At 42.8% G+C, this 26,726-nt stretch overlaps 1 protein-coding gene across 1 annotated transcript; it reads right to left on the bottom strand.

Annotated features, from left to right (window-relative positions):
- Positions 1 to 1,304: 1,304 nt before the first annotated feature.
- rars1 (arginyl-tRNA synthetase 1) lies at positions 1,305 to 26,086 on the bottom strand. The gene is made up of 15 exons (XM_080866868.1): positions 25,931 to 26,086; positions 20,234 to 20,368; positions 19,941 to 20,132; positions 19,439 to 19,547; positions 18,791 to 18,891; positions 17,663 to 17,784; positions 17,451 to 17,571; positions 16,534 to 16,663; positions 16,243 to 16,347; positions 15,769 to 15,947; positions 15,564 to 15,673; positions 13,289 to 13,394; positions 5,899 to 6,071; positions 3,520 to 3,767; positions 1,305 to 1,601 (listed from the first exon to the last, which is right to left on the bottom strand). Exons 1-15 carry the CDS (start codon positions 25,973 to 25,975, stop codon positions 1,492 to 1,494), a joined length of 1,986 nt encoding a protein of 661 aa, XP_080722994.1. The 5' UTR covers positions 25,976 to 26,086; the 3' UTR covers positions 1,305 to 1,491.
- Positions 26,087 to 26,726: the final 640 nt, after the last annotated feature.

The raw sequence follows: 26,726 nt of genomic DNA on the forward strand, positions 1-26,726 counted from the left end.
GATTTGCTAACCTGTCACACGTGTTCTCCTGCAGGAGGTTGCCAGATGGTCGCGGACCAGTGCAACTGAGGCCTTATTCACTTGTCCAAGCCAGACAAATCAACGTTGCTAGCAGTCACATGTCTGCAAAGGCAGTTACATGTTCGTGTCACATTTTAAACACAGACTTAGAAGTAGCATGTCCCACTTTTATATTGTCTATGATTCAACATCAGCAGACTAATAGCTTAAGGTTGGATTTGAGCTGAAAAACCAAACAATCCTTCTGCTTCTTGTTTTTTAGAGCTAATATTAGCTAATGCGGGCCTGCTAATACAAAATGCTAGCTCTGCTAAGTCCTATTTAGCATCATTAAATTATTCAAACGAGGTCTAGTAACTTCACCGTCCATTTTCATAGTACTTGATGTTTAATAACCATATTAGATGAACTCATTAACCATCAGTAAACAACATAATTACAAAATATGCATAGCTAACATTTGCTTTTTAGAGTAATGAAATCTCATAGCAGATTTTTATTTATGTAGCCAAATTAAAGCTAGCTAGCTAAGTCAACTTTACAGCTGACTTTGACTTAGCAGACCTTAATGTTGGCATACATAACATGAGATGCAGAAGTATATTGTCAGTTTTGTGTGCTGAATACCTAAACACTGTTTCATAGATATTAGCTTACACACAAACACAAGTAATAATATTATCACTGCAAATAGCAATCACAGATTTTTCAAGGCTTTTTTAGTTCATATTTTGTATCTCCGTCTTTTCTGGGTGAGGAAAAAAAATCATGTTAATCAGGGTTTACAAAACGCTGGGTACGCTGATGAGCCAGGTGTAAATTACCATGTGATCTCTCTGTGCAATGACATCCAATCAATGGGCCTTTCCAGCTGCACTTTCGGAAATTAAACCCAATGAGCAAAAGTGGCACCCATCCATCTCTGTGCTACACTTCCCAACGTAGAATCCCACAGATTGGCCGTCATTATCCAGACAGATCACGTGTTAACAGCATGAAGTGGAAACAGGCTCTTAATGAGCAGCAGCACATGTAATCTACCTCTGCTTGAAAAACAGCCAGTTTATCCTATGACATCCAAGATCGTAATCAAAATGCTTTTACTCACACACCAATGAACCGATTTCAGAGCTTTACCCTCTGAAGCACCGCTGTGTACACATTTTTTTTCCAGAATAGCTCCCAACCACGGAGTTTATATCCGACCAAACCAGGAAGCCGATATGTCTCAACTGAAGTTTACAGAACCAGCTTTAAAATGACTGACAGCAGACTGGGTGATATTTTGGTTTCAGAATCGCCCTTTAATAAAAAGATCCTTCACACGAGACATTAATAAATGAGTCGAACACAATGATTTCCCCGTCCCATGTTTGATTTAATAAGTGTTATGGAAAAATAACTTCCGGTTCACTGAGTTCAGACTGCCGAGGTTCATCTTCAGGCTTCCCCTCGTTCTGAACTCTGACATCACATCCTCTCGACCGGGGTCAGACCCAGGATGTCGAAGCTTTTGGCCATGATGGCTGCAGTAGCTTCGCAGAGCAGCATCCTCCACATGTTGATCTTGATCACCTCACCTGAAAAGGTAAAAACAGACAAACGGAGGAAATCAAAGGCGTGTTCGAGTTTATATCTCTTGAACTATCGGATTATTTTCTCAGTAAATACGCATTTTACAAAAGTGCTAGCACAAACCAATCCCATGATGAGTGTTTAACAGGACTTTATTTCCCCATTTATTGTCCTTATGTAGAGGATAAGAAATAACAAGGCAGCTAAAAGATACAAATTCTGAAACAAAATAAAATTAAGGCGGCGATGATGGGAAAAAAGACAATAATAAACAGAGGTGAGGTGAGACTGAAGCGGTCAGAGGTGCACTAGACAGCGAGACTAATAAACAACAAAAGGATCAGAGGGCGTGTTTAATGATGCCGCCATCACCCGGCAGCATCAAATAAAAATCAGTGACCTGAACATCTGCATCCGCACACAGCAGCCGTGACAGCCTCGCACTGTCAGACGGAGAAGAAATCCAATAGAAATTAAGTCGTTAATGAGCAGCAGAGGAGCGTTACACAGACAGGTCGTTAAAGGGGCGTGAACGTGGACCCAAACAAGCCGACATCCTGGTGTGCGGTGATGCGACAAGGATGGAGACAGGAGAAGATTTTTTTCCATTTAGTAATTAAACACACACTGATCTGTGGATCGCCATTTTCTCCATGTTGATTTGTTGAAGCCGGCAGTGATCATGTTCCAACGAGAAGGTGGAGTTACTCTTAGGTCACTCTTACTAACAGGCTGAACGAACTCGGCCAGTTTAAAAGATGATAATGGACCCAGCAAAGTGCTTCAAAGCTGCATTCTATTTAACAACCACCAGAGGGCGACTGTTCTGGCTGGAGAAAGAATTGCAGCCCTCGGCTGTGAAGGTTCTCAGTCATCCAGGTCATGGTAGTCTAAAGAGCTTGGAAAGAAAAACTTCTGGACTTCTTTAAGTTGCTTGAAGACGTTTCACCTCTCATCTGAAAAGCTTCTTCAGTTCTAAGGTCAAATGGTGGAGAGTCCCAGATTTAAGCCCTGTGGGAGTTTCCCCCAAGGGGGTCACGAACCCCCTAGCCCCACCCTATCATGTGATTTCCTGAGGTCAAGCTGGTCTTCAAGCAACTTAAAGAAGTCCAGATGCTCTTCTCCAAGCGTTTTAGAATTCCAGCCCTCGGCTCCTGGGATTTTTGTCCTCAGCCATCACTTTCCTTTAACATCAATCTCAAACTGAAAGCAAGGCCGCTCTATGATCTGCACACAGAATCGCAGGCTTTGTTTGTCCATCTCCGAAAAAGATCGTGTAACGTCATTACAAAGAAACGTTGCTGTAGTAAATCTAAGAAACCCACCAGCAAGGCGCTCTGGGCTCGAACGACCTTACACTGGTGTAGTCTAATAAGCCGTGGGCTCTTTGTTAGCAGGAAGGCTGTACAATGAGTCAGCCCTCAGCTCAGACTAACAGTCCAGACATCCTCTCTCTCATCAGGATTCACTGACGACCTGCAACACATCGAGTCCTTCTGCAAAAGCAACAGTGAAAAGTCGAAAATTCAAACCCTTCTTTGCAGCTTCATACTAAACAGTCGGGTCTGGATCCTTTGGCCATCCAATAGGACCTTGGCTCAAACTTTTGTTCTGACCACATTATGCCAAGTTTATTATTTCAAAGTTTGGACAGCTTTGGTTTTGTTTTACAATTTAGGACACAGAAAAGAAAACCAAAGAATTTAAGTACTTTAGAAACACAACTTGGAGTAACTTTTAAAAGCACATTATGAGAGGAAAGGACGTCATATCAAACCAAACTCTGAATATTCAAATCAAAGTGAAGAAAAAAAACGATCATCGGATGCACTAAACAACCAACACGCGAACACCAAACTGAAGTTTGGACCCTGACCAGAGAGTTGTCCCCCTGAAACTGATCTAAACTTCGACCCAGCTCACCCGTCTGCCGGTCCTTCTCCACGCAGTAGCAGCTGTCGTAGAACTCTGTGAAGGTGGTGGCGAGCTCGTACACGTAGTCGCACAGCGTGTGGAGGAGCAGGTCGTCCAGAATCTTCTGCAGGATCTCCGGGAAACGCTGGATGCACTTCCCCAACTTCCACTCCTTGTCGTGGTCCAAGAGGATCTCCGTGGTCTCTGCCGCCTTCTTCAGCGTGGCCTCGTCGATTTTGGCCAGACGGGTGATGGACCTGCGAGAGGAAGACAAACGTTTAAAAACCAGTTAAAGAGTCCAGGCTAAAAAGAAAACGACTGGGAGGGCTGTGCTGTCTAACACCTATAGCCTCAAATAGTTAATAGTTATGAGACGGGTAAATCTACTACAAAGGCCCATGAAAACGCTCAGAACCAACACCTGATGATCTCCAGCAGTGATTTTGTGAAGAGCTCAAAGACTTAATGTTAAAGGCAGATACCAAATATAATTGTTCTGTGACATTCAGGAGAATATCAGAGCAACAAATGATGGACAAACCAAGTCCTGAGACAGTTTATTACTTATCCAAACATCGGCATGAATCAGTTCAACTCAAAGACTAATGGGCTTTTACTTGTGATGGTTTTGATGTTTAAAGCAGGGAGAGTCGCAGTGGTTAGCTCCAGTATCCTGCACTCTCATTGGTTGTTGACCACTCCAAAGTTGGTTTAACTCAGGACCCGCCTACTTCATATGAACAGCGGTTATTCTGCTCAACGTGACTTTAAATCACTAAATATCAATGACCTTCGACAGTTTCCACGTCACTGGTCACCAAAACCCTTTCACACGCCCCCGATCTCCTGCTGGTGATAGGATGAGAACTCTGCTTTGGAAAAAATGTATAAAACAAGTCAAACCGGTCTGATTCTCCAAGCATCCACTCGGCCACAGTTATCCCATCGTGTTCCCAATAACGATCCATCTTTTATCCAAACCAAGCAGAAGCCGGCTTATAAAAATGACCCGTTGATAGTTCATCGTTTTCTCTTTTTATCCTCCACCTCAACAATGAATAAACCAATTTTAGGAAAATACATGAAAGAAGTGATGTTGGGGTTCATGTTGAGGAAACCCAACATCTCCTAAAACACTGATTAAGCTCAGTTTTTTCCTTCTGTGTCCATGTTCAGTTAAACTGGACAGCCCAGCTCATGGTTTTAAGTTCTGCTTCTGTCCATTTTTCTCTCTCTTCTTCTTCTCTGAATCTTGAACAGCACAGCAGGGGGCAGCTGCCGTCACTGAGTGCTCTATTGACTGAACGCACGAACATCGAATCCTCTCGGGCGAGCCTGCTCACCCCTCCCGGTTGGAGGGGAGAAAAAAAAAAAAAAAAAGAGAGAGAGAGAGGGGATCAATCCTTTGCCGGGCGCTCTGCCACCCCGACTAACTCCTCCGGGAAGCTGGAGAGGAAGATCAGTGCAGCTCTTGTGCAGCCTGGAGACGCTCAGTCGATGGAGGGGATAAGGGTGAGGACAAATTGGGTCTCACTGAGTGGAAATACCCCAAAGACTAATCCCAAGCCACAACGATCGCAGAGGGTCTGGCGAGGCCGATCTGATACGAGTAATGAAAGTATACTGGTGCTGATGGGAGGTTCTCGTACAGGACAGACGAGAAAAATGGAGGCACTTGATTTAACTTTCAGGATAGTTTCAGTGTCCTAAACTCAGGGTCAAGCAATAGTTCATATAACCGATGGACAGATTACTAAACAGACCGGCTTCTGCATTGCTACATAACTAATCTTAGCAGCAATGCCGCTCATTATTTTACACTGGGTTTGATGGGCTGCATGAAAAGAGCTGCAACAGAGGCGCAAAGCTGCAACTTTCCACTTTATCTCTGGATTTAGTCCGAATCTGAATCTTCAAGTGTAAAGTGAAGCCAAGACTAAGGTCGTCTCAGTGACTGTCAAATGCCAAGACTGCTGGAGAAGACTGAGGTGGCACAAAGACAGGATGGAGTGGGCCACCCAGGTTAAATGTGGAACTCCTGGTACTCAGCCGGGACTCGTCATCCATTCATCTAAGACTTTCAAACCTTTCCTGTCAGCCAATAACTTTGAACCCTGAGTACACATGTTTGATTTACCTCAGTTTTCATGTGCACTTCAGTAAGGCTGCAAACACTCGACACTTCATTAGCTCCTTTAGGGCTGTATAACAGATCAGGACTTCCGATTGGTCCACGCTCGTTTAGATCCAGGCTGTTCTAAACTTCAGAACTCGTCTAAATCTATATGCTATTTGTATCCTTGTGTGCCTGACTGTGTGCGGGAACACGTGCACTTCTTAAATCTTTTTTATCTAAACTAAGTATTAAAAGTTGTAGTGAACCCTGACCTGATGCGGGTGAAGGCGTAGAGGAGATACGCCGCCGTGTTGCCTCGGTCGTCCAGCATCTTATCAAACGAGAAGACGTAGTCGTTGTTGCGGTTGTGGGAGAGGTCGGCGTATTTGATGCAGCCGAAGGCGACGGCCCTCTGAGCCTTCGTGAGCTCCTCTGGAGTCAGGACCTGCAGAAAGAAGGTTTTCTTTTATTAAAGCAGACAATCTCTCCCCATCGCCGCCTTCGCCCGGCGTGCTTTATGGCATTAAAAATGCTGATAAGTGTCGTTTTAATCAGCTTGTAATTACTGAAGGCAGTGCTTCACCTTCTGCTTCCAACAGTTAAACCAGTGAGATGAATTTAATCCAAATAATGAAACCAATTTACAATCCTCAGGCAGAGATTAAATTGACTTATTGAGTCATAGCCTTCCCTTGAATCTGTGTGTGACGTGTTTGATACCGTAGGGAGTGAAGAGGAGGATTATGAAGATTTCGTGATAGTGATTAAAAAAAAAAAAAAAAAAACTGCAGTCAAGCAGAACACAGCAGATAGAAGAAGTGACGTGACAGGACAAAGATTAATGGCACAGGTGAAAACAGGGCTGCGAGTAACGGGCAGGTTAGATTTAAGGTCAGATTTGGAACAAATGGCCACTTTTCCACTGCAGAAACTTCCAACGTTTACACAAACTGGCCTTCGTCTGCTCCTCCAGCTGTTCCCACTGTTACATACGATCAACTGAACTTTCAAATCATTTTGAGATCGACTGAAACACCAAAATAGAGCTCGAAAAAAACAAAGATAAATATGATGGGAATACTGGTTATGTAACGTAACTCGGGCTCTATGACCAGAGGTGCACAGAGATGACCGGGTTCAAGCTTTTTCGGCCGATGTACGAGGAGGACATTTGTCCAGCTTCTGATTTTTTCAGATAATATGGAAATTAACTGTGAAAATATCCTGCAGTCTACATAAACAGAAATTCACATTAACTACGTATATTCAGGGTTTGAAATAGGGTTGGGCGATATTTTACAACCAACAAGCGTCAGTCCAATAATCGACGATGGAGGTATATTCACGCATGCGCAGACTTTTGATGGGCGGAGCAATGTAATCATGCACGGACTGATTTGTGCATTTACAACACAGAAGAAGTCCAAACATGGACGAACTAATTTCCCCCCAAAAATTAGTGCTGTCAGTGTTAATGCATTAACGTGGTCATCACCATTAACGCCATTAAAAATTTTAACACCCTCAACCCATCTGGAGCGCAGAAACTTTGGACAAACTGCCCGAAATGTGTTGACAGAGACATTTCAGGTATTTTGACTCTGTGCTCCAGACGGGTTGTTAATCACATTAGTTGTGATGATGGTGCGCTAACGCTGACAGCACTAAAAAAGAAATATAAAAGTTGCCAATTTGGGAATTCTTTGGCTTTAAACTAGATGAAAGAGGTAAACCTAAGGATGTAACTAAAGCGGTGTGCCGCTTGTGCAGACGTATAGCGAGCAAAGTACTCAAACGCGACTAACTTTGTTTCTTCTCTTGCCTGCTTCTATTAGCTCCATCACTATTAGCAAACTGACTCAAATAAATAAATCGCCCTTGTAAAAACGGCCGCCGATAGTCGATATATTCGTCCAATCGCCAAACTCTACTTTGCAGTCACTCTGCTTTTCTAAATTAGATCCAAGAGTCTGAGAGTGACTGCAGTGAGGTCGACTGTGATTGTTTGTAGACAGGTTGCCTCCCACAACGCAACCTGTGCAATCAGCTTATGACCCAAAGTGGTCGAACAGCGAGTGGTCGAGTGTAAACCTCTGGTTGAACAGCTGTTTACAACATCGAACATGCAATCGCTTATTTTTCCTGAACAGAAAAACAAATCAAGCACTAAAACCTGCAGTTCCGCTAATGTCCACTAGAGGCCGCCTCCAAAAGTGAGTCAGTCCCCATGGACATGTTAAGATGACCAACCTTACAGCCGTAAATAAATCTTCACAGCCCGCTATTAAATACAGTTTTGGTCTCCATCAATACTTTCCACCTTCAACAACTACAATGGGTGAATTTATGTAATTATTCCCAGCGGAGGAACAATTCCGGGCTTTGAGATTCTGGAATATAAAAATGTAAACATAAATATTTTATGAAATGATTGCAGTAAGTGTTTTTAATCATCCTGGCATTCACAGACATTTGTCTCTGGGCCGAATCTTCCATTTTCACTCCATTTATGAACCAAATCCTAAATCCAAATCCCCCTCCTGCTCCAGAGCCTCTAAAAGACATCAATGTGTTTTCAAAATTACCGCAGCAGATACAAGGTTTTCTCATTTTTGTCCCATCTTTTCAAAAGTGTTGAGGGGAAAAAGTTTGAAGTGGAAATTTCCGAAATGTTCTATAAAAATATGAATCTTTAAAACTCTGCCTTCCCCTCCTTTCATTGCATTCTGCCCTGAATCTTAATCCCATCTTTCAAACGGGGCTTGATGTTCTTTTATTTAGTACTAGAAGGTGTATGTTACTTCGCTGAGCTCTCAGAGTGGCTCCAAAGAAACAATAGATCTCATCCCCCTGGTAGCTGTGACCTGCTGATTCAAGGACAAACCTTCAATGTTTTATAAAATCTTGGATCCTTTATTGAATTACAGCAGAACAGAGCGAGCTCTGAGAGTTTAAAGGGAAGCCTCTATAATCCAAGACTGAGAAGCCTCTACTCTAAGAGTGTAGGAGAAAAGAAATAGCCTTAAAGACACATTCAGACGTTTAATAAGCTGGAGCCAGAAGTACTCGACAACTGGTACAAAGACTAGCCAACTGATTACTCGTCTTATCAAAGAAAGGCACTTTATTTTAATTCTCTTTGTATTTAGTCAGAAATTAAACATATTTATCACCATTTTTTGCTCCTAATACACAATTATTTCTTTTAAATGAGATATCCTGATCAAGGGGTGCAGTGATTCTCCAAAACCAGCGTCTGGGCCGTACCACTAGTTTCTTTAGAAGAGGGTCAGTGACATAAAACAGGCCTGACCCATTTTTCTGATGTGTTTATATTAACATTTACTCAGATTAAACGCATATCTTTGGAGTAAGTTTTACTTACATGTGGAGCTGCTGTTTTGAAACGTGAGTGAGGAAGACTGATGATCTTATTTTGATGTAGTAAGAGGAAGAGCAACCATTGAAGAGTGCAGATTAGAGAAAATCCTAAATAAATTCAAACTCGTGCACCCAATTCTTGTTTTAAAAGGTGAAGATAAAAATAAATATATAAAGTAAAACATATACTAGAATCTTTAGAGGATCTAGTGTCGTTAGGTCCAGAACACCTGATTACCAGGTCGCACAGCTTAACGGGGTGCTTTAGTGACCTCATCCACCATATCCAATCAAAACGGAGAACCAGGAATGAGAAATGCTAAAATAATCATAAATATAAACCTTTCTGAGACCCTCAGAGTCCAGCAGAGCTATAGGTGGATGTTTATGACCAAATAGGTTTTTGACTAATATTCTACTCAACCTGGCGACACGTTAGCGTTTTATGTACGCGCCTTGAAAATAAGCGACTAATCAGCTGAGCTGTTACATCCAGCAGATTCTCAGACCAGTTTAATCGATCCCAGATGGCCTGAGTGTTTGTCAGTTTGCGATGCTGAACATACGTTAGCTGTGTGACTTTTTCAGAAAACCTGACCTCTGACCTTGAGGTTACCTGTAGAGGCACCTGTGGTTTTAATTTGAATTTAATTCATAAACACTGCCTGATGCCTGCCCGGCGCTTCAGCCTGATGGAGAAAAAGAATGAACGGCTGAAGTGGTTGAAGGATTATTTTGAACAGTGAATCATGCAAAGCTACTTTGCAAATAAAAATATGGAGCTAGAATGAGGAGAAGAGGCCCCATCATGCTTAGAAAGGTTCCTGCTCTGTACTATGAGCTAAAAAAACCCAAAAACTGAGCTGTAAACTCAACAATCGGTCCCTGCAGCGAGAAATTCTTACAGTCTGGTCTGAAAGGCGCTTTTCTAACAGCCACAAAAGGACAGGTCAGGGCCGGAGAGGCCAGGATGTGTGTGACACACGGGGCAGGATGAGACAGGAAGGGCCAGAAAATAACAGGAAATAAAAGCACCAAACACAGAAGACAAAAAAATGAGGAGAGAGCAAAGTGTGAAACATCACAACTGCTGAAAACAAACATGAAGGAGCAGCAGTGTTAGAGAGCGGGCTGAGGTTCACGGAGGCCACGGCTGGGGTTTGTTTTTAATGAGGCCGGGTTAGCAGATGGTAGACGTGGGCACCGACCCAGACGGAGCGAGGAGCGCCGGGCCGGAGGGGCCTGCAGGGGAGCTGGCACCGGCTTCCGGCAACCTTCTCAGCATTAAAATTGCTGCAGTGCAACTGAAAGTCAGCGACTGCTTGCACCACACCTAGTGCTCCACGTAATAACTTAACCGGGTCAGGTTCTCTTGTTTTTCTCCTCTTTTAAAAAAAAAAAAAAAAAAATCTCCCTGCAAGTTTAACATCACAGAAACACCTCAGCACCAGCAGGTGAGACACGGCGAGTCAAAGTAACGGGAACGTCGAGAGCCTCGCTGTGTGAGGCGGAGAGAGCGGCTAACATGGCCCGGGGAGGGAAGAAAAGGATGTAAACAGGTATTTTCTGAGTTGAATCAGGCAGGAAACACTTCCCACCTCCAAACAACCAAACAAGCAGCTCTTAACGAGGTCCGGGCGAGCCGGTGATGGAGGATCGGGGCCGGGCGGCGGCGGCGTGGTTTGGTTTGAGGAAACAGAGAGGAGGGAAAACCGGACGGGAAACACGCTGGCAGAAGTTTGTTTTTCTGAAGAATGACTTTAGAAAAAGGAAAATAAACAACTCGAGGCTCGAAAGACTCGAAGGACTCTCCGCTGACAAACGCTCAATCCACCGAAGATAAAAAAAACGTGAAGTCTGACATTCGTCTGAGCTCTGAGCCCTGAAATGGGATCGCTGGGTCATCAGTCAAAACGCAGAGGCGCTCAGCAGAGAGTCAGGAAGTTTATGACACACAACTTCCTGCTTTATCTGTGCAAAAACTTCCATTTAACACAGAATATCTGCTGAACTCAAGCAAACTGAGGCAGTCAGCTTCCCTTTTACCCTCCACTAACCTCTGGTTTCCCATGATGCACTTTGCCTCTGTGTTTACACACCAGTCAGCTTTTTATCATTAATTATTACTAATCTCCGTCCCTCTTCCAGTGTCTTTGTCCTCCTCTCACCCCCAATGGCTCTAACAGAGATGGCCCCGCCCCTCACTGAGCCTGGTTCTGCTGGAGGTTTCTTCCTGTTAAAAGGGAGTTTTTCCTTCCCACAGTCGCCAAAGTGCTCATAGGGGTCATATGATTGTTGGGGTTTTCTCTGTATTACTGTTGGGGAGGACTCTTATATACACTTTACAGTATAACACACATAGTATACTATATAAATACATCTGAAGGGAATATGAAGACTCACTATGGGAATGGATGGAAAGTAAAAAGAAGACGTGGAAAAACTTCAGAAACAAGGAAAAGTGGGAGCATCTAAAGCACGACCACATGGTGATGAACGTTAGCTTGTTTTTAGCGATGTCATAGCTATATGAGCCGTTAGACGCACGTGTCACATGACTTCAGTTCAGGATCACCAGGTAGCCTAACGAGCACATCTTTGGACTGTGGGAGGACAAAGAAAGAAAAAATAAACATTTTCTGTGTGTTCTCCTAAACGTCGATGTTTTTAGTTAACGAAGCGAAACGCTCGTCCCATCGAGCCTCTGATCACCAAGCTTCACGTCTCCCGTCCGATTCTCCTCTCGAGGTCTTTTTAAAGCTCCACGTGTGTGTGGTGAATATTTAACCACGAGTCGTCCTGCTGATTCAAACTCGATCGATGGCGGGAAGTCTTTTTTTATTCTTCCTCCTGGGTTACATCTGCTGGAATAACTCCTGTTATTGCGATGATGTTATATCCATATTCTGTGTCAAATATTTTATCTTTTATAAGCAGACGTTTGGAGCGGCGAGGGACGCCGTCCAGCGAGTCGCTCATTATTTCTTCCCCGAGCCCGGCTTTCGATTCGCTCCGACGAGGCTTATTTTACAGCAATGACCACCTCGCTCTACAGTAGCCATTAATTCTTCCCGCTCTCATCCCGCTCAGAGAGAGCCAAACTTGGGAGCTTTCTCATCTCGTCCAGACACACTGAGGCTGAAACGCCACCGCCCGGCTGCTTCCCTCTCATCCTCTCAGCCCCGTGTGGTCCTTTCATCCTCCTCTGCTCATGTGTGAGCTCAAACCTCTGCAAACACTTTTCCTCTCGGCTGTTTTGAGTCATTAATCCAAACAAGAGCAGAACCGTTTGTGTCTGATTGGTCAATTTCACACTGATCGTCCGCTGATGAGTCAACAACAGGAAAACAATCATTCCGGTTTGTAACCTGATCTGTTTTTCATGCCCTCTTTGAGCTCTCCACCTCCACCACACGTTAAAGGCACACGTTTAGAAGTAGCACCGGCTCTTCCTGCTCAGAATACACTGGTTACCTCATACTGGGCTGTACTGGGACCCCAGGTTTGGTCTGTTTAAAGATCCAATGGGATATTCCCATTGATAACCTGTTTTTTTTTTTTTATGTGAAGGCGATGTACCAAACTGTAATATTCAGACGTTACCAGCAGCCTATGGACCGACCCGGGTCCAAAGAATGTGGCGTTTCCTTATGTTTGAGCAGTGATCATGAGGAAAAAGTTACATGCAGCTCGTTTTAAGGTCACGCTGCAAGTTGTTATTGTATCTATTTTATAATAAGTTAAGGCCCAAAACATTTTTACTGATAATAATAAAAAGACATTTGATGATTAATTCAGTCCATAATATGGCCCCTGAGAAGCATATTTACGATGTAAGATGAGGAAAACATCCAATTTTCAATATTGTCTTCTTTAAAAATCTGACCTGTTACCTTCTTGTTGTGCCTACTTTCAAGTATTTGTAGGTAAATATAAAGGTAGATTATTTATTTATTAAAAATGAAATGATGTTTAATTACACCCGTGTTATGAAGTGTTACCTTTTTTCTTTTAATTTCTTTGTGTGCTTTTCTTATGTTGGAGTGCTTTTGACCTCTCAGGGCCACCGTAGGGTCGTAAGTGTTCTTGCTTACGTCATCTCGTGGAAATTATATCTGAGTTGAAATGCTCGTTGGCCAGTTAGTTACTCTAACTGGGACTGTTGGTGAGGGCCGTCCCAGTTTCTCGTGTGGAGCCTGAACTCCTCGCTGCCGTGTGAACAGGTGAGGATTTTCTTAAACTTCCCATCAGGTTTTTGTTCTGCCGCGTCTGCAGCCTCACCTTGTCTCGCTCCTTCTCCTTCAGCTTGTCCATGGACCTCTTCAGTCCCTCGTCCAGCAGGTCCATCAGCCTCACCGTGTCTCCAGAACGAGTCTTAAACTTCTTCCTGTGGAGGAAACGGCAGAAACAGCGGCTCAGTGCGAGGACGCCGGGTTACAAACCACCTGCAGGGGAACCAGTAATGGAGCTGCTGCAGTTTCACATCCCCAACCTGAACCAGCAGAGGTTCCACTTCCTGTCTCCAATAATTATCATGACAGCAAACTATTAGATTACTTCTGCTCGCCTCGGGGCGATACATTTTGTACAATCAAGCAAATCAGCTAAGCATTACAAGCCGAGCACGAGCCAAAAATTTAATAACCCCCGCCTCCCCTCCCTCCTCTGTTTACTCGCAGCTATAACGGCTCCCCCCGTGGCTGCGTTAAGCTCTTATTGTCTGGATGAGCGATTATGAGAACAGCGTGATAAATTTCTAATGGAGTCTGCCGTAGTGCAGACATAGTGGGGCCAATTTACGCCCCCTCAGGTTACCGCGGGGCATTTAGCGGCACTTAGTTATGGCCTCCGCGAAGCGTAACGTCAGCCCGCCGCCTGAACCCGGCGCTTCTTCTCAGGTCGACTGATTAGGAATAAACAACAACGTGACAGATAAGCGGTCAAATCACAAATCTGCTCACCAATCAGAGCGCAGCGATCGCTCACACGACGACACGATAAAACCCAACGCTCAGAGACGAGGTGCTCAAAGTGCACGACAAAAAAAACGGGAACGCGGCGGGAAAAATATATCTGAGGTGTTAAAGTTTATGAACGTGATGACTTGGAATCTACAAATAGATAAAAGAAGAAGAAGAAACAAGAGGAGGAGGCGTGGAAGAAAATGGAGGTTTGATATAAGCAGCGAGAGGACAAAAGAACAGGAGGACATAAAGACAGTGGAGGAAGAGTGAAATGAAAATGTTGAAGAACAAGAAGAATAAGAAGAAGCTCCAGAAAAGGGAAAAAAATCAAAGAAAAAGTTAAAGCAGCGGCAGAAGAAAGAAAACGAGGAAATAAGTGGAAGAGAAGGAGGAAAATAGGAGGAAAGGGAGAAGGACGAGGAACGCAGGAGGAGGAGTAGACGAAGAAAAAAATGAAGATAAAGAGGAAAGATGGAGAAAGGAGGAAGACGCAATGGGAAGGAGAAAATGAAGGAAGCGAACGAGCACTGCTGAAGGAGGAAATAAGTGGAGGAAGAGGAGGAGTTAAACAGAAGAACAGAAAAGTTTAATTAAACAAGCAGAAGAAGAACGAGAAGAAAGGAAGAGGAGGAGGAAGGAGACAAGTAAAGAAGATGAAAGAGGAGGAAGGAATAATAACAACACGGACTCTGAGTGAACTTTTTCATCACTGCTGTCCTCCTCTTGCTCCTCCCCTTGCTCCTCCTCTTGCTCCTCCCCCTCACATGCTGAGTAAGGCAGGCTCTGCGATTCGCTGCAAACGACTAAGCTGTTTGTGGGGCAGTGGCTGAAAATCCTGCGTTTGATTCATCGACGCAGAAAAAATAAATAAATAAATAAAACGAGCCTTTATGTGAAACACAGGAAGTCTGCCCGTCTGGCGAGCAGAGACCTCGGATCTGAAGTTGGCTTTAGACACTTTTTTTTTTTTTTTTTAAACCCCAAAAAGCAGTTTTATTGTTTTAATGTTTGTTACGTGTAGTTATTCATTTACTCGTTTACTTTGTGGCATTCCAAAACCGCCGCAGAGCGCCCTCTGGTGGACAAACTACATAACGCGGCTGCAGGGCGTTCCTCCCAGCTCTTCATTTATCAGCCAATCAGGCGGGCTCTCATAATTGAGCCCTATTTTAGAATTTTGACTTCCCTAACCATCCACGGATGAGGTCAGGGGCGGAGTTATAAGTGCGCAGTGGGCGTCGTCCAAGGGCAAGACCTAACCACGTACACCTCTGCATTGAATCCATGTAGAAACTATGGCGTAGCCTTCGCGAGCGGCCGACACTAAAACACTAGTGGCAGGCTGTCCCCGGGGAGGCGGTCCTTTTAAACCTCAGAGTCGTCACATGATCCACCTCAGGTGCTTCAAACCCCACTCACACTTTGTCCCCAGTGACAATGCCCCACCCCTTTTTTCCACCCCTTTTCTCAGCACCACCTCCCCAGTGTGTCTCCACCCGGTGATGTCGTACCTGGCAACAGTCGGGTACCTGCGGCCCTCAAACAGCACTCAGAAAAACAAACCCTACTGTCAGAGCGTGTTTTGAACTCACTTGTCCTCCCCCAACACCACTCCAAAGCCAGCGTGCTCCACCCGGGTCACTTTGGGGTCGTACCAGCCGATCAGCTGAGCTGCGGCGAACACCACCTGGAAGTGCGTGCTCTGGAGGGGAAAACACACCCTCCAAACGTCATGTTCAGGAAAGAGACGGAGCTCAGACTTAAATCCAAACCCTCTGTGGTCGCGTCTCCACCTACCTGTCCACTGTCAGTGACGTAGATGATGATGTCGGCCTTCTCTTCAAAGATTCGTTGGCGAATGGCCGCGAGGTCTGACGTGTCGTAGGTGTAGCCCCCGTCTGACTTGACGACGGTGAGGGGGATGGGCTGCCCTGGGGGGAAGACGACCTTACGACCCTCGTCGAGCTCCATCAGGCCTGAGGTGGAGATTTAAAAGGATGGAGGTGGTTTAATGAGAAGGTCCAGTCAGTCCAAAAAAGACAAGGAGATAAAAACAGGAGGGCACCAAACATCCATGAGGCAATGCTGCCACCTGGTGGTGACACTCAGAAACTACAGGCTGCACTTTATTATCCACTGAAAGAAGAAAAACTGATTCTATAAAGATTTCTATTAAAATCAGTGTGATCAAGGGAACAAATAAGCTCTATTTCTGGTAACCCTAAATGCTCAGAAATGCCCTCCGTGACCTTTGACCTGCTGCACACTGACCTTTCTTCTCAAACTCCTTCACCACCTCAACCATCAGGTCCTGGTAGTACGACTCTCCTCTCTCGATGAGCTCGATGTCCAGGCAGTCGTAAATTTTCTGAAACTCTGGAGAAATTAAAAAAAAGAAATAATTAAAACCTGTCACAGGTAGACGGGCTGCTCTAAAGAGGGGGAGGAGCTCCAACGGGTTAAACCCATCCTCGTGTCACATGACTAATTTAAGGCCAGCGGCTCTGAATGAGGGACGAGTGTTTCATTCCTGTTAGCATGAAAGGCTAAAACCCGACGTACCTGTCCTGGACACGTCACAGATGAGGTTCCAGGCTTTGATGAACTCCGGCTCTTTGCTCTGCAGTTTGACGACACACTGGTACGCCCGCTTCTTAAACTCCTCGTCCGTGTCAAAGCGCTTCTTTGACTCCTGAACGAGAGCACGAGAGACTGTCAGCTCCCTCGTTTCACTGTCACAGTCAAAGCTGAGAAAACGTGTCTCCCACACAATAACTCCAGTTCATCTAATGAAGCCACGAGAACATTTTCCCCTCACACTGAACATGTTCAGAAGCCTCCGGGTCGGTTTAATTTGGGGCTTTTTTCTTATTTCTGCAGCATTTCTGAGCTTTAATACCTTCACAGTTACAGGAAACGTTGACATGAAACCTTCAGGGCTGAAGACGCGTCTAAGCTGCACCAGATTCATGTCTGTACCCGAACATTTGATCAGTGTCATGAATGCAGAAACTTCAAAAAGTGCATTCTGGGCAAACTTTCAGGGCTCGCATCACCATGTGGGACAGGTGGCTGTCCCAGGTCAACTTTCTGGCTCAAAGGAACAACGGCAGCCACATCTTTTTGTGTTTGAGTCCGTTTTTTTTTTTCCACAGAACTTAAATCTGTTTTTCAGCCCTGAAAGTTTCATGTGAACATGCGATCGTGGCTCAAGAGTTGGCAGTTCGTCTTGTAATCGGAAGGCTGCTGGTTCGAGCCCCGGCTGTGGCTACAATGTAGCTGCCATCACCAGTGTGTGAATGTGTGGATGACTGAATGCAGTGTAAAGCGCTTTGGGGTCATAGGGACTAAGTAAGTGCGAAGTTATGATGGTTAAAAAACTGCACTTGGGGTAAAAACCTTAAAGGGTCCTAACCCCACATGGGATTTTCCCAAAAGCAGCCCGATCACACACAGAGACGGGATGAGCATGAACTGACTTTGTAGAAGGCCTGCAGGTCACCGATGGGAGGGGAGACGGTCAGGTAGTCTGGAAACATGTCCTGCAGGTGGGCGATCAGCATCCCAAACTGGGTACCCCAGTCCCCCACGTGGTTCAGCCTGCAGAAATAAAAACTAACTTTTTAGATTTTATTTCTTGAAAGGTTTTTAACGTTCGCAGCTACGACACAGCGAGCGCGGCCAAGCTGACCTGAGGACTTCGTATCCCAGAAACTCAAACAATCGGCACATGCTGTCCCCGATGATGGTGGAGCGCAGGTGACCCACGTGCATCTCTTTGGCGATGTTTGGAGATGAGAAATCCACCACCACCTGAATGCAACACAAACACACAGGAACTGATAAATGCAGACGCTGAGACGGGTAAACCCATCACAGGTGAACTCAACCAGCTCCACGTTTTTATTCCTGGACTCTATCAGAGCAGCTTTGCATGAGTCATGGTTCATAATAAGCCTATTTTATGTTTGATCAGCGCCGTTTTGGTGTGTTTAATCAAACTTTTTGACATCCGCCTTAAACCACACACGTTTTTACTTCCTGTCACAGCTTCAGTTTAAAAGCAATCTTCTTCTTTCCAGTGTTGCATTAATATTAATTTCTGTCTCTATAGAAAAAGCTTATTTTGGATTCTCCCTCATTCACATCCTCCACCTCCTCCTTCTCTTCTCTGCTTTTGTGAGCATACACACATTTTTTATGTCGCACTTTATATGAATAATTTCAACTCCACACAGATAAATGTGAACGTGACTTTTACAGCACCAAAATAATTAAATGAGTAAGTGTGGTTCTTTATTTTTGTAACTGAAATAAATAAATTAATAAAATAATCTAATCTATCCATTTTCTGGTTCCTGCTATATTAAACTGAGCTCCTCACCTCATCTCTGCGTCCAGATTGCCTTCACAGGAAGCTCATTTCTACAAGTTTTATGAAAATTTTTTATTTATTAAGAAAAAAATTTAATTTTCCTTTTCACAACTTGTAAAAAATATTTAAAATGTGAACCTAAAATCTGCTGTAATTTGCTTTGATGTCACTCTATAAACTGTTATTGTTTGTGTGCGTTCGTGGAAGGCTTTTATTGTGAAAGGCAAAGACCGAAACAATAAAACTGGTGGGCGGGGCCTCTGTGGTACTCTCTTTGACATCACACAGAGCCAAGAGTAGAAAAAATGCACGTGAAACTGTGTTGAATACCAGATAATTAGACACAAATAATTAAATCAAATGTTAAAAAAGGGATCAAAGACTTCCGAGGTTAACTAAAAAGGAAAAACATGGCGGGAAAATGACTTCAGCATGTGCACAGACCTTCTTCTTGGATGGCAGTGGTGGGGGTTGCACTCCGTTAATCAACAAGTTGCTCAGCTGTTTGGACACAAATGTCTTCTGCAGGTAGATGTTGATGAAACCTGAAAGAGAACTTTTTTTAGACTCACTTTTTAGGCATTTATTTACTCTAGTTTTAAATCTTTTAATATTTATACAAAACAAAGAATTATTTCTCTTTAAATATGTACACATTTGACAAGGTTCTAAATTAAATTAAATTAAACTAAACTAAACTAAACAAAACAAGAAAAAGTTGCATTTCCTGCGAAAATGCAGTGTGAATGCCGTGTTGTGGAAATCGGCTTCCGAAAACAGCTGAAGAAGCAGAACTGTCTGCTGAAAACATGCTGCAATGGGCGAGAGTGGAACCAGCCCTCCTGCTCATCTCACTGAGCTAAAACACAGCTCAACACAGCTGGCATTACCAGAAAGAGCTGAACAGTTTAAAATTTGAATGGTGAAAACTGTCAGAGTAGTTAACCAGCAAAGAAACGGAGCAACTAGAATAATAAGGTAGAAGAAGAAGAAAGTTTAAAGAGAAACAGGAACTTAATCGCGTTCCTGTTACTATAATTGTGTGAATGCCGTGATGTCTGTGTTGACATCATTAAAAGGCGGAGTCTCTACCTGGCCCCGCGACCTCCGTTTTCTGGACGAGTTCGTTGTCTGGAAGATTTTTGATAATCTTCTCTGCGATCTCCCTCGGGTTCATCTTTATCCCCTTTGCCTTCAGCATCTGCAACCCGACAGCCAGAGACAGTCTGAAGCAAAGCTTTTTAATCTGACCTGCTGAGACCAGGACACACTGCACTGCTCAAATACAATCCTCTAATTTGACTCAATGCAGCTGCAGCTTTTAAAACTGTAAAAATCATAGTAAGCTATTAGAAATCACAATAAGCAACCAGAAATGAAAATAAGCCACAATAATTCATAACAAGCCACCATAACAACAATAATTCATAATAAGCCACCATAAACCATAATAAGCCACCATAGATCATAATAAGTTGTACAGTGTCCTTGGGTGCTTTGAAAGGCGCTATTTAAATAAAATGTATTATTATTATTATTATTATTATAAACCATTAAACATAAACTCGTCAGTTTTCGGGCGTGGCGGTCTAACCTGGGACATGCTCATGGCGCTGTTGCACTGGTAGTCCCCAAACTTGGCCTGCTGGCTGGGCGCAATAGAAAGTGGCGGGTTGTCGAGCTCGGGGCAGGAGGCCTGGATGGCCTCGCCGAAGACCTCCTGAAGTCGCTGGTTGATGTTTAACATGGCTTTGCCGCGTTGACTCAGTGAGTCTTCCTGCAGACTCTGAGGACAGCACAGAAAGGTTTAATGGTTTTTCATCAATGTGCTTTTCTCAGGTTAAGATTAAAACGCCTCAGGACATCTTTCAGCAGAGCGCCACTCACCTTCTTCAGGATGTTGAGGCGGTACTTGAGTCGGGCGTTTTCCTCCTGCAGCTCTTCCAGGCGTGGAGATGGACTGAGGTTCTGGGAGTTTTCAAGATTTTTGATCTCTGCAGACAGACGCTGGATCTCTTGCTCCTAGATATCAAAATATTTCCAATTTCCAAGAAAGACACTGAGAAAGAAAGTTCCAACTGGAGCTGCTCAAGAAGCTTTAACGCGCTCCTATAAATAGTAAATATTTTTACACCGAGTTCCAGCCTGAGAAAATGCTTTAGGGTCTTAAATGCTGCCCATTTTTAAAAGGAACTGTGGAAGTATAAATATTTTTACCTCTATGGCTACGAGCATTACATCAATGATCATTAAAAGAGGACCGAGTTAGCACCCTGTGGTACACCTCAGGAATTATAAAGACACATATATTCATAACCTTTAACTCTTTTTCTGTATTTCACTGTTGATCTCTTATACACCTGTTTTTGATATTTGTAAACTACTGTGCAAAAGTCTTGAGCCACCCCTAATTTTTTTTAAAAATCTTTTTCTTTGGATATTAGCCGTTTCGTTTTTACTCCAATATATATACCTGACCATTATCAGATGTGGGGGGTGGGGTATGTGGTAAGCCAGTTAACATGACCATGAATCATTTAAGTATAAAACAAGGAACTTAATTCAACAAATGAATCAATGTAATTGCGAGAACTTAAGACTCACGTTCGGACTTCAATTACAACTTTGGTTTTTAAAATAACTTTAAACACATTTTTTTTTATTAGAAAAATAAATAAATTTAAAAAAAAACAGCCTTGGGTTATGTGAGATTAGACACACTTTCACTTTCTTCAGCTAAACAACATCTGCATTCTTTTTAACCCAAATAATAAATGTTTTGACTCAGCAGAGAAACCTGCCAGTTGACTTTCTCCCATCAAATCTTCTCAGATCAGGTAGCTGATACATTTTCAAAGCCATTTTAAGGCAATATACAGAAAATAAGGAATTTAATGAGTCCCTGGATACATGTTGGTCAGGTGGGCAAGAGAGCTGAGCAAATAATAACTGTATGTATAATGTATAAAAAGTTAATAATACATTTTAACAATTTCGACAGGGTGCACAGCAAAGTTAATATAACCAACTTAGACTAAAATTACACTTGAAAAACATTTTAGTTAAGAAAATAAAAATTAGAAAAAATTTTCTATAAGAGTTAAAACGAAACTAAACAATTTGTGAACTTGGAAAACTAAAATAAAATAAAAATTACATGTTTAGTTTTTCAACCTTGTCAGGGCCCGGGGCTAGCGATTTTTCCAGTCGGGCTACCAAAATCTCTCTCTGCCCTGCCCGTCGGGCTATTGTAGGAAGGAAAAATATATGTCAATGCTTTTGCATTCTTTCGGAAATGTAGCTGGGTAATTATGTCATTGGCATCGGTGAGCCACTGTCAATATGTGACATATTGAAATCGTGTTTGAATTTGCGCTTGTTTTTTTGCTTTCACTTTGCAATCGTGCGAACTGTGTATAGAGAGCGACAGCACTGATCTGTGAGTGATGATAATTTGTGCACCAATTCCTCTGACATCGTCTTATTAATCGTTAGCTTACTATGCAAACATGACAAGTGAAATCTCCCGCAGCTTAAACATGTGAGAGGTTGATCGCGCAGAGAATCGCTGAGCTTATGTGAGTGAGTGTGTAAAAGCATTTCAGTTCTGCTGAGCCAAATAAGACAGGTCAGGGTGAAGAAGTGACAGCCAAAGAAAAGCTTACCACAAAACGGAGAAGTTATGACAAATCAGACTATAAGGCAAAAAGAAAGTGCAGCTTTATGGTTTCATGGACAAAAGAATTTCTGTGGCTGCAATATGACGAGCTAAATAACCGGGGCTGCACATAAGTGGTCCGCAGGTGCGCATTCGCTGTCAAAATAAAAAACACGCACAAGATAAGAAGTTGCAACGCGTGTTTGCGTACATAGGATTTTCAGGAGGAGGACAGACATTTGTTTAGAACTCTTAAAGATGTCGAAGACGCTCCTTTAAGCAATTACTGTGATGTTCCTCCACCTCCAAAGAAATGTCAGAAGGAGTCCGAACCACAAAAGAAGCGCGTATTCTCGGAAAAGTAGTTGCAGGAGGTGAGCTGGCTTCAAACAAATGATGAACGCACAGAGATGTGGTGCAGAATGTGCCGTGAAAATCCCACTCTAGCGGACAAAAACAGTGCTTTTATATGTACGCAAACGCGCGTTGCAACTTCTTATCTGGTGCGCGTCTTTTATTTTGACAGTGAATGCGCACATGCGGACCACTTATGTGCACCCGTGTAAATAACATAATGTTCTGCCGGGTGTGTTGTTGGTTTTCTCTCGATTTCTGAGTCGACAAGCGCCTTTGTTACTGGGACCAGTCATTTTAAGAAAGGCCCCCATTAGAACCCATGAGAAATGCAAGAAATGCATTATTGCTCAGTCTGGAGAACAAACACCAATTGCAAATAACATACTAAAAATAAACCTGAAAGATCTGTTTAGAACAGCGTACTATGTTGCAAAGAGTGAACTACCACAGGCACAATGTAGCAGTCTTTGCAAACTTCAAAAAGCAAACGGCCTCGATCTTGGTTCCACTTGTCTCTTACCCGTGACTTCAGCGGAAATTTCAAATTCAGGCTCTGACACAGACGGATTCATGTCCTACACAGTTCTTACAAGTTCATAGAAATTTCTGTTCAATTAGAACCAAGTATTTGAGTTGATGATTGTAATTTTTATACAATGTTGTAATTTGTGTTTCAACAATTTTTGATTAATGTTTTGTTTCTGTTACCATATTATACTTTAATGTATAATATGGTAACAGAAACAAAACATCAATCAACAAATTGCTCTCTTTTTTATTCGGGCTACTTAAATTTATTTTGGGCTACCAAAACCTGAAGAGTCCCTGCCCGAAGGGCTACCAGGGACTTTGAAATTTTGCGAGCCCTGCTTGTAATATTTGTTATAGCTTAGCTGATGAGGCTTTTATGGAATTTCAATGTCTGCAAGACTGAGAGTCAACAAGTAAAAGATTAAAAACGAAAGTAAAATTAAACGTTTCAAGCAATAAAAATTAACATGAAGCAAACCTGTTTTCAAAAACAACTGAAACTAAACTGAATTCAAAACTGAAAATGGCAACAAAGTAAAAAAATAAGAAAATACAAAACTATCCCTCCACCAAAAGACCGACCACACAGCAGGACGACCTTCAGTACGCCATATAACTGAGTAATTAATAACTACTTCTTATCAAACAATAAAGCGAGTTACTCTTTTTCCAGCAGCTCAAGCTGCGCTGTGCAGTCTGCTGAAAACAAAATGCAAAAACACCCACATCACATTTACGCTTCAGTTTATTCATAAAAGCGTCTCATCGCTTAACGTGTCCAAAATCAGATGAAAGCGCCACACAAAACAGAAGGAAAATTAGGAACCGACAACTTTACCTAAAGTCCACTGAACAGAAGTGAGCCTCGGAGTTCAGAAACACATCGCTGTGGTGACTTTTAAAGTCTAGCCCAGGTCGGGCTGGTGACACACCAACAAAGTGATAACGAAGCAGACCTGCAAGTCTTTAAAGCGCACATCGTTCACCAAAGCAAAACTGAAAGTATTTGTTTTACAATGTGCGCTCAACAGCTGATGCAAGAAATGCTTTCATTGCAAACCAGAAAGACGAGCGCTCTTTAAGCTGCCATCAAACGTGTTTAAATACCTGGTAACAGGAACTATTTCAGAAAGGCCTTAAAGAGACACTGTTCAAAAGAATAAAGAAAGTTAGTTAAACTTCTGAATTATTGATGTTATCAGTTAGTATCAGAGGTTATTAATCAGGTTCAGCTGCTTTGGTGTTATTGACGTTAACCAGGTGCAACGATGAGGCAACGCTCGCCTGATCCGACTGAACGCCTCGGAGACGTTATGTTTCAGCCCGTCCAACGCCTCCAAACCTCGGACTGAGCACAAGCTCGCTGACGCCCTGGTTAGATATCCAGCATGATTTTTTCCCCACACCTTTGTGTTTGTGAAAACACACCTGATGTGTTTTCAAAGTGTATTAAAACCTGCTTAATCTCCACTAGAGGGCAGCAAACACCACCTTAATGCTTAGATTTCAAGGTAAGGGCTGCTCATGTTTTTATATCAGATATTGGGTAAATGTGACATTATGTTTTTTCATATTGTGAAACATGCTAGTAAACAAACTCAGGCAGACTAACTGTAATTTAAAGGCTGCATGAAAAAATCCTCACATATGTGACTCTGCAGGTTAGTGCAGGATAAAAAGGTTACTTTGCTGCAATGTGGTGGATTTAAAGTGGAGAACCGTGTGTGACTGGTGCACAGTGGCTGTGGGTTCATGGTCACAGTTAGCTTACATCAAGTGTAGCAGAGATTCATATAAAGTTTAGCTGATGATGCTGTGATTCTGACTGAATTCCACTATCATATTAACTTCATACCGTCTAGTATAAACACAGCATAAACAGTGTACTGTGGGTGTAGAGGATGGAAATCAGCCAGGACTACTATTGCATCTACATCTGCTCACATCTGGCTGACCTCAGTTGTGTACATCCACAGAGAGCAGCAGGTCAGCTGATCACAGCCTGTACACTAAGAAAATCTACTGGAGCTTTCAATAGAAATTATTATGAGTTGTGATTCTTTTCCCCACACAGAGGCATTACAACTGATTCCTCCACCTGCTGAATCCACTTTAACGCCTGACTGGACACATTTTCCTGTTTAAACACAAAGTCACCCTCTACAATGTAGGTAACACAAAATACAGCTTTCTTCTATTTTCCTTATTTTTCTTCAGATTCAAACTACAATTAGAATTAAAAAGTTTATATTCCCAACGACTGATATTATTTTATCATTATGTCAATAAAGCACAAGGTTCAGTTAGCTTTGCATAAAAACAGGTGGTAAAAATGTCCTTCAAGAAGATACTTATACTTTCTTACTAGTACATTTCAAACTTGGTACTTTTTTTATTTTTAAAACAGGATTATCTGCACTTCTACTTAAGTACAGAATATGTCCTTACGGTGGGTGGGTGGGGTAATTTATTGATTCATATACATATCATATATCATAAAAGCTCCCAAAAAGGAATGTGAAATATTTATTTTTCTGAAAAATAAGTTTGATGCCAGGGTTAAGTAGAGAAAAATGTTCTCGCCAGACTCAATTTAAAAATCTTCCGATTTAACTCCTTTCATTTTCAGTAGTCACTCATCTTTCTGGGCTCCACTGTGCACAGGTGATAGCCAATCACATCTGGTAAGTTCGGCATATATGTGACTTACAATAACGAAGCACAGCTCTTTAACAAGTAAAAACTCTTCATGCCATTCCTCCTTCATGCGCTGTCAAAGCAGTGTCCTCGAACAAATCAAAGGGACCTCCGACTACAACAAGACACGTTTGATTTAACAAACTTAACCCGAATTTGACACTAATGCATAGATATTCAATCAAAGCATGTCTGGTTTACTCGACACTGCACCTATTCAATAAAAAGCCAAAAAGTCTTAAATTAGTACTTTTTTTTCATTAAGTCTGGCAGAACTTTGGAATGTTGCTATCCGGCGGCAGGATGCGCATTTAGCCCTACAGCTCGCATTAACCGCTGACCTGTTGCTGCAGCCGGGCCGTGTACTCGGTCACAGGGTCTCCCATGTTCCTGAAGCTCTGCGGAGAAACTCTTCTGTCTGCTGGACTTGGAATCTCGTGGCTGACGAAATACAAACCGGAGGAAAGGAAGAAGCCCGTAACTTTACAGTCCACTTCCGGTGCCGGGGAGCGCTTCTTCCTCGCTGCATTGCGCCGGATTGAGAGCGCCTCCTGCTGTATCGGAGCTTCCAGGCGCGATTTCAGTGGATGTTTTAGCCAAAATGACTTTTATGTGTGTCATGTGGTAAGTATCACTAAAAACACAACCACTGGCACGATAAGACTTACAAAAGATACGAAGAATATAAGATGTTGGACTGTCATCAATTAACAGACATGCATTTGCAGCAGTGTGATGTTGCACTGAATGTGCATGGGAGTATTACCAATTATAAATTTAAACAATATGAAATCAATTTGATGAATATATAAAAATATTAACCCTCTCGAGGCAGGCGTTGCCGATTTGCAACAGTTAAAAACTAACAACCTGATTACCCCACATTCATATTTTATGAGTTTTTCATTTACACCACTGCAGGACTTGGTTGCACTGCAGGACTTGGTTGTGCATTAGCAACAAAAAACTTAATTTGAGCCTGAGAGGGTTAAAAAGATCAAATAGATGGTCTCAGGGGGATGTCATCCTCTCTCCTGCTGCTTGTTTGTGTGCGTAGTTTGATTTTTAGGTCAACTTACAAAGAGCTGCAGCTGTTAAACATTTTAACTTTTTTCTATCTACTAAATCAATGTATCA

This window comes from Rhamphochromis sp. 'chilingali' (assembly GCF_963969265.1).
Source record: "Rhamphochromis sp. 'chilingali' genome assembly, chromosome: 19".
Classification (NCBI taxonomy): Eukaryota; Metazoa; Chordata; class Actinopteri; order Cichliformes; family Cichlidae; genus Rhamphochromis; species Rhamphochromis sp. 'chilingali'.